This window comes from Pelobates fuscus, chromosome 8 (genome assembly GCF_036172605.1).
Source record: "Pelobates fuscus isolate aPelFus1 chromosome 8, aPelFus1.pri, whole genome shotgun sequence".
NCBI classification, from domain to species: domain Eukaryota; kingdom Metazoa; phylum Chordata; class Amphibia; order Anura; family Pelobatidae; genus Pelobates; species Pelobates fuscus.
In genome coordinates this window covers 74013032-74024797 of record NC_086324.1, presented here as the reverse complement: position 1 = coordinate 74024797, position 11766 = coordinate 74013032, and the positions used below count along the sequence as shown (strand labels likewise).

At 37.0% G+C, this 11766-nt stretch overlaps 1 protein-coding gene across 1 annotated transcript in view; it reads left to right on the top strand.

Annotated features, from left to right (window-relative positions):
• Nucleotides 1-1095: 1095 nt before the first annotated feature.
• COL18A1 (collagen type XVIII alpha 1 chain) overlaps nucleotides 1096-11766 on the top strand; it is a 161555-nt gene continuing 150884 nt past the window's right edge. The window contains exons 1-2 of the mRNA XM_063430060.1: nucleotides 1096-1204; nucleotides 1877-1938. Coding sequence (XP_063286130.1) covers nucleotides 1194-1204; nucleotides 1877-1938 — 73 coding nt within the window. The 5' untranslated portion in view covers nucleotides 1096-1193. The remainder of the gene's footprint in view (nucleotides 1205-1876; nucleotides 1939-11766) is intronic.

Sequence of the window (11766 nt, the reverse complement as noted above, 5' to 3'; positions counted from 1 at the left end):
GCATTTCTGATGTTGCTTTTGGATATGGTTGCATTAGATGTGACTGTTGAAGGGTGCAGTGAACCATATCTTTCCTTTTCCTCCTCCCATCTCTCTCACCCTTTTCTTTCTTTCCTTTTTTTCTTGGCCACCTCACCCCCTCCCTGTCCCCCTCCTCCTTTCTCCCTGCTCAGTTGTAGATTACACTATTACAAATTACTAATGTTACCAGAGTACAACCAATGAATTCCCAGACACAGAGCTACAATAAAGACTTTAGATAACTTTTCTTTCCTGGAGCGGGCAGGGGGTATTTAATTATTAATATAATTCATTCTTTGGTAACTTATTCTGAAGTGACATACAATGTGAATATATAAATATATATATATATATATATATATATATATATATATATATATATATATATATTCATCCCGGTCATTAAGGGACACTAATGCGTGAGTGCAGGAGTAACTTTTATTTTTATTTATATATATTTACACTGTATGTCACTTCAGTATATGATTTTATATACATGTATATATATATATATATACACACACACACACACACACATAAAGAACAAGTTAAAAAGAACAAATGAACAAATGAAGGTGAACAAACACAAGAAACAAGAGGCAAGGACGCTACTGGTCAAAGAGCTTACATTCTGTAGCAAATTGAGTGCAAGGCAATTGAGCACCCAACTAAATACAATTAAATCATATCCTGGAAATAAAAATAGACTTTATAATTCAATAGAAATATAATAAACCATATATCATTAAACATGTATATGTGTGTGTATATATATATATATATATATATATATATATATATATATATATATATATAATGGTTAATATGTAGTAAATCCAGCTGTTAGGAGTGTAAAGAACAACAAATCCTTAAGGTTTAATCCTTTGTTATTATAGTCAGGGGTAACAATAGCCTCAGACGATATTTAAGGATTAATAGGATAAAATGAATAGCCCAGGACTGATGCAAAGTACAGGTTAATAACTACCACTCCCTTATGCAGATGAGAGGCGGGGGGAGGTAGGCGCTAGGACCCGGCAGCCAGTCGCTTGCCCTGCACCCTCCACTCTTATCACAAAGCAGTGCACAGCCGGGTGTGAGTGTGTGCAGTGCAAATAGTGTGTCTGGGGGCACATTGACTTCTCTAATCTCCCCCGGCTTCAAGACTAAAGATGATTCTCAGGTAAGACAAGGAAAATACTTTAAATCTGGCAAAATGAAACCACTAAATAGTTTTAAAGAGGAGTTAAACGATTCTTCCCATGTGCTGTCAGTATTACATGTTATCAGCATGAGTTTTTGTAAAGTTTATTAATGTCATATTTCATTCAATCCAGTTTACTTTTTTGGATCCTTTTTTAAAAAGGACCATACTCTCTGTGTTACATTGAACGTTATGTGATTATGTATGATGAACAAATGTTGGGCAAAGTTCTACAAGTGGCGCTATCACCATGGAAACAATGGAATGTTACTGCTCATGGCTACACATTTTGAACTTTGACCCTGAATAGCTCTATTAACCCCTACCACCATCACCACTGCATTCATTGGCATAATTTACTTATAAGACATTGATCCTCTAAGATTGAGCTTTTTTCACATTCTTATGTACATACCACAACTGCGTCAATGCTATCTCTGTGTACTCCTCCATCAGTACCCTGTCTGCGTCCTTAGTCTCCTGTCTGCATTGCTGTTTTAACAACACTGTATTGTTTTTGCCTTTTCTCCTCTGCCTCCCAATATGCAAGTGTTCATGTTGTCCAGTTTTGTCTTAACTCTGTTCTCTGTGTTACATTAACAGTGCTTTAATTCTGTGTATGTTGCTTAAATTGTCCTTCTTTTACTGCAGGTGTATTGGGGTCCTGCTACTTTATACTTCATACATTGTTCTGGTTTCTTCTCAAAACAAAGGTAAGAAAGAATGTGATGGTGTCTCATTTTTTTTTCTCTAGAGAACTTCAGCTCCCAGCTCATTAGCTGCGTTTTCATTTCACTTCTTCTTCAAGATCCTCGGATCCTGAATCAATTGGGAGCTATAGGCATTGAAACTTCAGTGAGTTATTTGGGGATTAGAGGAGGTGATGGTTTAAGACACAGAAAAGAAAAGTGGGGGTGGGGGGGGGGGGGGGGGGGGAGATTCTCATGTGATGTTCCCATGCTGAGCTTCACTGTTACAGCCAGATCTTCACCTGTTTTGCTGGAGCTTGAGCTATTTCTCTGTGTGTGTGTGTGTGTGTATATATATATATATATATATATATACACACAGAAGTTCAACATGGTCACAAGTTCAACCTTTATTCAGATTATGTGACTGAAGTGCTCATTTTTAGATGTCCAGCTAGCGAGCTGAGCAAAAGGGGGAAAAATTGGGTTAATCCACTTAGCAATGAGTTCAAAATCTAGTGTTTCAGAATTGAGTTTAAATGTCAAAATTGGAAGAACTGTCTAACATAATGGATTTTCAGATTCTGACCTAAATTTTACCAAGTCAAAGGTGAAATCACTTTATATTGAACTAAAAACCATCATGTTTATTGTTTGTCTTAAAAAAAAAAAAAACATGCAAGCTTCAATAGTGAAATGTGTCTTTTGATGTCACATATGTCCCGTATTTAAATAAATCTGGTATATCGTCTGGATCTTTATTTTGACTAGTATGCCTATTAAGTACATTAATATATTGTCCATACCTACATTTTGTTTTGTAAAGCGTACATTCCATAGAGTTCTAGCAATCTAGGTTAATCTATATGATCTATGACAACAACTTGGATATGTCAGCTGTACTGTAAAAAAAAATACAAATTTGCGGGTTTAAAATGTGACCTGAGATCACAGCTATTACTTTCTCTGTATTTATTGAATAAACTTCAGTATTTTAATATGTACAATTTATGGGTTTATGGCTTAAACTCAACTTTTTTTTTTTTTACTTGTCTACTGCATAAAACATTGTTTCATGAATAAATATTAACAATGACATTGGAATCTATAAAAATCCACTCTATTCTGTATGCCAATATCCATTAGCTTTTTCAGCTACTGTCTAACTGTCTTGAGCAATATTACTAAGCTGGCTGTCTAAAACAGAAATAAATCAGACTTAAATACTTACATCATCTTTTCCATCTGCTTGTTTAAAACATGCTTACTCTTGCTTTTAGAATGCTTGAATTTCTTTTTTTTCATTCTCACCTTGATCATTTTAAACAGCAAAAATTCAAGTTGAATATTGTTTTGTTTTTCATGGGTTTATAAAGAAATGTGTTTTATGCACTTTTTGTAATCTAAAGAGTCCCTGCAAACAGGATCCCTAATACTTGCAGAGCCTGGGGCAAAAATATGTGCAGGACTTGTGATATGATTGTTGAGGTAGTGGATGGCGCAGTGATGCGTACAAGTAGGTATCGCAAAGCTCATCCATTTTCTGATAATTTTATTACCAGTCTGTCTTTTTTGAAATAGCGTAGTGGCTCTGTGCTCATGTTCTTGAGGTCACTCACTGTGAAGTCCCGGTGGAGGAGAAATGTAATGATGACTGGTGTTGGAGAAAGTGCAGATGGTTTATTGCGCTCTCTGAACTTTCTCTTCTATCGGACAGTATTACACTTCTCCTCTAGTGTGGTTCACACAACATGTCATGAAAAAAAAATTATGTTGGATGGGTACTTCAAAGTGCAGGAGGTACACGAGAATGCCTTACTCCATGCACCATAACCACTTATGCTCATTTCATAGCTTAGAATGCAAGGATCACCTGTCTCTCTGGAGCTATAAGTTCTCCTGTGAAAAATATCACAAAGGGAAGCAATGCTTACCACAACGGTAAAAGTAGCTATGTGACCGGGCTCAGCCAAAACACATCTCCTTGACAACAATGAAATAGGACCCGGTGCTGATAATTTGTTTCTTTGCCATTCAGCGGAGATCTGAAGATCTAACCTGACTGCCCCACATGAACTACAAAAAAAGCATGTTGTGTCTGCATGCATGCTACACTGGCAGAGACAGCCTCTGTAATTCCCTTGTCTACCTCATTATTACACACAAAGATGGGAGGATGTGATATAATATCACAGCATAGTGAGCCAGGATGACATGACAGAAAGCAGGATAGTTCCCGAAGCTGTCCCTGCATTAAGTAACATGCAGAGACAGCCAGCTCTAGCATTAACAGCAAGGGATGATTCCTGTCTCACAGTATGAGATGCATCAAAGGAAGGAAAATAAATAATTTCCAGAGTGGATGTGACTATTGGTGTGTGTATCTCCAACTGCCTAGTCCTCAAATTAAATGAGCCACATCCCACAATTCCTAATGTGTAGGTGCAAGCTAGGAGTTCTACGATAGAAATGTATGATTTCGGTTTTGTTCCTTTTGTTTTAAATTCTTTATAGCTTCACTTATTTTAGTTTACACGCTTTTCGGAGCAACACCAGGCAAAGCTTACAAATTAGTTAACCTCTGCAGTGCAGTACACAATGGCGCATGTGCATGTACAGCACTTATGGAGATAGCTCTGTGCACACACTCATATGGAATTTGTCATTTGATGATCAAGCATGCATGAGCTCAGGTGCACATAGGCATCATGGGGAAGCAAAGTCTCCCAGAACACAGATGTGCAGTGGAGGTAAGTACTTTATTTACTTACTCCACTGCTTTACCCAAGGAAACACTGCAATACCATTTACCTCTTCCACGGGGAATGAGGAACTGTCACTCCCCTGCAAAAGAAGGAATGCCACATTTCAGTTATGCTGCACTGCAGTTTCACATATGCAATTTCATGAATGACACTACTACCAAGTACAGAACAAGATATTGCACAAACTCATTCCGAGCAGAGGATTATGGGAACATTACTGTTCCCTCTGAGGACAAGGGGAGGCTGTGATTGACTGTCATCCACTTCATGGTCTGATAAAAGCCCTTTGTAGAAGTTTTAAATCAGAGTAAACATGGCAAATGCAGGAAGTTCAAAAATGAATTTTTATTACTGAAATGATATATAAGAAATGGGGTCAACTCCAGTCTGGATCATCCATTTAATATTTTAGATTGTCCTCTTAATTGCTATGTCCAGACATGGTCCTTCATGAGCAGTTGGGCTTCCTGTTGTGTTGTGAAAGAAGAACCCTTTTCTTCCCTGGCACTGTCCCAATTTTTCTGTTCTTTAAATAAATGTAAAATATGCAGTTCATACTATAAACTGTATGATTCTCTGAAATTGAAATAAATATGCTATTTAAGTGGCAATCTATTGAGAGGGTCATAACATAATTCAACAAGGGATGCAGATTCCCATAGTTCAGCTTGCTTGTTAAACATTCTCACAAAACAAAACATGGTGAAGTAATTAAAAGTGACCTTTTATGGAAAAATATTTTTTCTTAAATTGCTCTTTAAATACAATGAATACATGTTACAAAGATACATGACTTAAGATATACTTGCCTCACCTCCGTTCTAGCGCCACCATCTTCAGAGCTTTGTGGAAGTAGCGTAACACCCACCTCCGGTCCGTCCTCTGTTATTACTGCAGTCTGCTGTTAATTGCCCTGCTTGGGGACAGTTCCTGAAGTAGGGTAAACCTCCTCCGTGGCGCTGACACGCTGGCTTTATTGCCAGCATCTGAGCAGATTGACGCAGTCAAGCCATTCCTATACTCACCAGCCAGCACTAGCAGCGACGGCTATGGAGTACCCAAAGCAACCGTAGCACGTGTACTGTGGTTTCTATGCTGAAATGTGTAGAAGAATCATCCGTGAATGATTTGTTTCTGCTCTCCCTTGTTAGTCAAATCGCTGGCATAGAGTCTATGTTGAAGATTTGACTGAGAAGTGGGAAATTGACCTACAGTATATACTCGAGTATAAGTCGACCCGAATATAAGCCGAGGCCCCTAATTTTACCACAAAAAACTGGGAAAACTTATTGACTCAAGTATAAGCCTAGGGTGGGAAATGCAGCAGCTACTGGTAAATGTCTAAATAAAATTAGATCCCAATAAAATTACATTAATTGAATATTTATTTAGTGTGTGTATATAATGAATGCAGTGTGTGTGTGTGTGTGTGTGTAGTGTGCATATATAATGAATGCAGTGTGTGTATATAATGAATGCAGTGTGTGTTTGTGTGTATATAATGCAGAGTGTGTGTTTGTATGAATGCAGTGTTTGTGTATATATAATGAATGCAGTGTGTGTGTGTAGTGTGTAGTGTGTATATAATGCAGAGTGTGTGTTTGTATGAATGCAGTGTGTGTGTATATAATGAATGCAGTGTGTGTGTGAATGCAGAGTATGTGTATATAATGCAGAGTGTGTGTGTGTTTGTGTAGTGTGTGTAAACTGGTTGGGGGGAGGGCATGTTTATTATTAAATTTTTTAAATTTTATTTTAATATTGTTATTTTCATATTTTTTTATTTTATTTGAATATTTTTACTATTTTAATAATTTATTATGAATTTTTTGTCCCTCCTACCTGCTTGTTGCCTGGTTGCACGTGGGGGTCGGAGCAAGCTGTTACTTACCTTTGTAGCAGCTCCGGTCAGCTCCGTTCAGCTTCCCAATTCAGCTCACAGTGTAAGTCTCGCGGTCTGCGTGCCGCGCGGAGCGTCGTGGCAACGCTCTGCTAGACGCGGGTCTTGCGAGACTTACACTGTGAGCTGAACTGGGGACCCCAACAGGACCGCCGAGCTTGTAATGAGCCCGGCGGTCCTGGTCTGTATTATGGCAATGTAAGTTGACCTTGACTCGAGTATAAGCCTTGACTCGAGTAAAAGCCGAGTGGGGCTTTTTCAGCACAAAAAATGTGCCGAAAAAATTGGCTTATACTCGAGTATATACAGTATTTTTAAAAAGCATAGCACAATGTATAGATTAAAATGAGTATTTCAAATAAGCATGAGTGGTTTGTGGCATTAAATTATTATTATAATATTATTATTATTATTCTTACTTATTTCTACATACCCTCTATCAATTTTATTAAGATTGTTCTCCAAAGTTTTCTAACATCTTACTGCCGGCCCACAAACCACTTAGTAGTAAAATGGGAGTTGAAATAAGTACACAAGAGGGTTATCTTATTGAGAAAAATGTGGTTTTGCTTATTCCAGGACAGTTGACATTTATGGGTAATATAACTCTCTCTGTAACACCGAGTTACAATTTAAACACTCCCATTTGTATCATAAATGTTTGTGTTGATGACGACACGTGAATGTTTTGAGTGTGGTGGCAGTAGAGAAGCTGTGTATGACTTAAGTTGTAATATCTCAGGTATAAATTTCTATATGTTGGCTATTTCTATAAGTTCCCTTTTTCTATTCCAATAAAAAAAATACTAATACTCTGCCAAATAATGCAGATGTAAAAATGTCCCTATAATTTCATATTTATATATCTCTAGCCATATTTGTACACTTTATTCTTTAGGTATTAAATATTTATCTGATGGATTGACTAGAGGTCACTGATTTGAGTATCAGTTGCTATAATGATACATGGGTACATACGATCTATTTGGTATATTAATTATGACTTAATAAATAGCTTGAAAAAACGCACAAGGAAATTATATATAAAGTGTAACAGTTGGGTCCCTTGGCGATTGCTACATTTTTACAACCCGACTCTATACCCCAGAGTATTCCATGAAATTCTTTATTTGATTTTGCGGATGGTGGGGGGAGGAAGACAAGAATTGATTTAACTATAGAACACTAGTATTCTTGATAGGTACCATCTTTATATCATATACACATGTATAAAGTTTGTTAAAGTTTACAAAGTGAAAAAATTTTGTGCTGAGCAATTCTTCTCCAAATTTTACACATTCTGAATTTCTTTTTAGATCTCTCCTGTTTTCAGTTTATTGTTATGTTTGTAGATATGATGTGTTACTTGTGAAATCTTCTTTCTGATTCTAAAACTGGAATGTTATTTGGCTTTCCCTGTTGTGTAACTTGATTGATGACTTGACAAAGCCAACAAATAGGCTACACATAAGCATTTGCTGGACACAAGTGGAGGAAACAAATTAACATTTCTTAATCTGCCTTAGTTTACATAGAAGAAGAGATAACCATTAAGTTATGTATCCATACTTTAACAATTTGAAAGCCGAGTGCATTAAAAATTAAAATGCATATAGACAGGTTTAATTTTATAACGAAAGTATGAAAATAAACATTGTGCTCTAATAACCAAAAGAAACAGCATCACTCAAAATGTAATCAGACTAAAAAGTTATGATGAACCTGTTATTAGTTGTTGATAAATTAATGGAAAGTATTTGGCACAGTCAAAATCTTTACGTTAGCAAGAATCAACATAGATTTAGCGTGGCGAGTTTGTGAATTCCTCCATAATTATCTAATTATGCACACGCAGGGAAAGAAGAGTTTTTTGCCGTTTCTATAAGTATCCACAGCTGCTGATATATATATTTTTTTTCACACCAATAAAGTTTTAAATCAGTTCTAGGACTGTGTGGACTGAACACAGTGCTACTGATTAGACATGGGCTATATCTTTAAACTGTGATGCCAAACATTGCATGTTTCTTTCCTGATCCCTTAAAAAGTCGAAACTTTTAAAATATGCATATTACCGGTAGTTGGTTAAAAAGACAATAAACACTACAGTCCATAATATAATCCTATCACGTGCATTCTAAAATTTTTGCGATTTTTTGGGGGGGGTTAAATCCTTGCAAATCTAAAGAAATCTGCATTCACGATGGTGTATTGCTTTTTGAAAACACGTGGTGTAGTCTTGATAAGTATTAAAATTAGTCCTAGCTATCTATGATCAGATGTGAATAAGGATGTCATCATCCTGCCAACTGCACTGCACACCCATCTAATGAAAACAAACACACATGAAAGTGCATACGTCATCTTACTCAATTCCCAAGACTTCAACCCGTCTAAAGGTGAGATCCTCGGTTGAGCCCTTTGCTGTGTAATATGTTGTCACTGATTGTTGGCCACTACTGTATTGTGTGTTAAGAGGATGAAAGTAAAGGGTTTCGGAAGTCATCGAACCCACACACACAGATATGCTCACTTGAGAACCCCCATTTCTTTTGATGTGGTCTTTCTTTTTGTTAATGTGCAATTATGAGCCAGATTCCTGAGTAAGCATTCCTAGGGTTGCACAAGCTGTGACAAGGCCTCTATAGAGAAGAATGTAAAGAATTGTCAATTTGTCTCCTTGATTCTAAAAGTTAGAGAGGTTTGGAAATCAGATAGCATCAAACTCTTAATAATCACCAAAAGACAAGCAACACGTTTTGATAAAACTAAAAAGATATGCAAGAGGCAAGTTGTCATTATGATGCTAACTGATTGATAAGAGTGTTTTCCGTGGCACGATTTGATCCTTATACGTGTTATGTCTGCAGGGCAAGGGTGATGTATAGTCAAAAGCAGGCTGAAATATGACCGTATTCAATTTTAGTGCACGTGAACACTGTTATTTAGACTGACTTTTTTCAAAATAATTTTTTTTTTTTTTAAACAAGTCCCTTAGCAAATGTTTATGCTGCATGTGTCGCATGCGTCCTTGTGTTCATACTCCAGGCATTATTACTTTTAAATTCATTTGCTGCATTTTTACTCCATGTTTACTAATTGATGTTAGTCACAGTTAACAGAAATAAATCTATAATTTGCACAAATTTTCAGGGTCTTAATAGACTTACAGTAATAAAAGCTATAGTTCTGCATTCAAAAGATACTGAGTTATACATCACAAAGTGAATTGGTAATCATGGCCGAGGCCCACTGAATTAATATTGAGTGGGACAAGACTGTATTACACACTCGCACTAACCCCAGCAATGGGAGCTGTGTGAACTTAATTAGCTAAATTGTAAATAAGAATGAATAGGCAATCAAATTGTAAAACTCACAAACCGAGTTTTTGGTTTAGTTTTCACTTCACCAAAGTTCATAGTTTATTGGATAAATATGTTCAATATTAACATGAACAAATTTAGTTTTGTTTTTGGATGGATGCATATTTTCAATAATAGATCAGTATCTGTTATTTAGAGAATTGTTCACCACCGCGTGAAGTCAAAATTGACACTTTTTACTAGCCACTGGTGAAAGAAATTAGCCATGGCAAGTGGAAATTTACCCCTGGCGAGTGTGCCGTGGATCCTCCAAACTTGCAGTAACGTGTAACTTTTAAGGCCTAGCTGGCAGCATAGGGTTTGACATTTTTTTCAAATTGACAAATTGCAGTTAATTGAACATTTCAAATACCCAGGGTACAAAATATAAAAAGGGGATATCATGGTACCATTGAAATTGACATGAACATAACGCCATCAAATGTAACAATCAGGCAACATCATCACAATGACAATAACCACCTCCCCTATAGTCTTCATCATTCTCACAGTTTACTGCCACTTCCTGACCTTTCTGAGGATCTGCCCCTGAGGGAAAAACTGACCCAGTTTGGGATAGATGTATAGAAGTCATACCATATATGGATACCCTGAAGAGTCTGCAAGGGACGCATCAAGCAAGTCTTACGTTCCATACCTAGGTGGAGAGGAATTGTCGCCTGTTCAAAATGTGTTTGTTGTTTTAGTGTGAAAAGTGCAATCTGCTCATATATGTGGTTCCTATCCAGGGTATCTAAGATATCAGTGAATCTGGCACATTCTGTACTTTTAGGGTTTCGATTTTTAAGCCCTACTTAAGGGGTTACTCCAAGCATCATAACCACTTTAGTGCATTAATTCTCTTAGTGCAGCTAGATGACAGTCACAGGCAATGACTGGCAAATGCATCAACTTCAGGAGCAACTTGATAAAGGCTCAGAGAGGAGCTGAAACGTTGTCTCCACTTTCTTGTTTCAAATGTAAAGACTGCCTTTTAGAAGAAACCTTAGGTGTGCCTGGATATTTAATTTCTTTCATCAGATTCAGGATCTGGCAGAAGAGGAGACTAAGAACACCAGATTATGGGGGAAAACATTACAAAATGTTTACCCCATTAGTGGGGAACCAGGCCATAGCTCTTCTGGAATCATAACCACTACAGCAGGCTGTAGTGGTTATGCCTCTTGAAGTAACTCTTTTAAATACATATATGGTAGGTAATTACATGTGGGAGAAAGAGTTTCTTCACATTCCCATGAAGCTTGAACAGGACAAGCAAATTTAATGCGTGTTTACACCAGGATTGGGAAGACTGCAGACTTTTAGCTATTCCTGGACTTCAACTCCCATTACCCTGGCAGATAAATGTCTCGGGACTGACAATCATTACACCAAGTTTTCCAGCATGTAGTCATACTGATTGTATTTATAGCCACTTTTTTTATTTCTCGTCCCTGGGATTTAGTCTGATTTATTTGTTTAGTAATAACAAACATTTTTTTATGTGATGTTAATATTAGCAAAAAATGCAGCCATGCTGTTAAAAAAAATTACAAGAATACTTTGTTTCCTTTCCTGCAGTCTGAAGCTGCACGTAGTCAGTCATTCGTGTTGTGTTTTTAGCAGTGGTTGAACGATATTGATTCATTCAGCATATCACAGGTTCAATTACAAAATGTGTTTGTTTTGTGAATTGCTTTCCAATGAGTATGTGGTGTGTGTCACTTCCCAGTTATTTGTAAAAATGTGCTACTGCAGGGACAGCCTGGGGCTTGTAGGCAATCCACTCATCAGATAGCAAGTAAGCAAATGTCCACCCCCA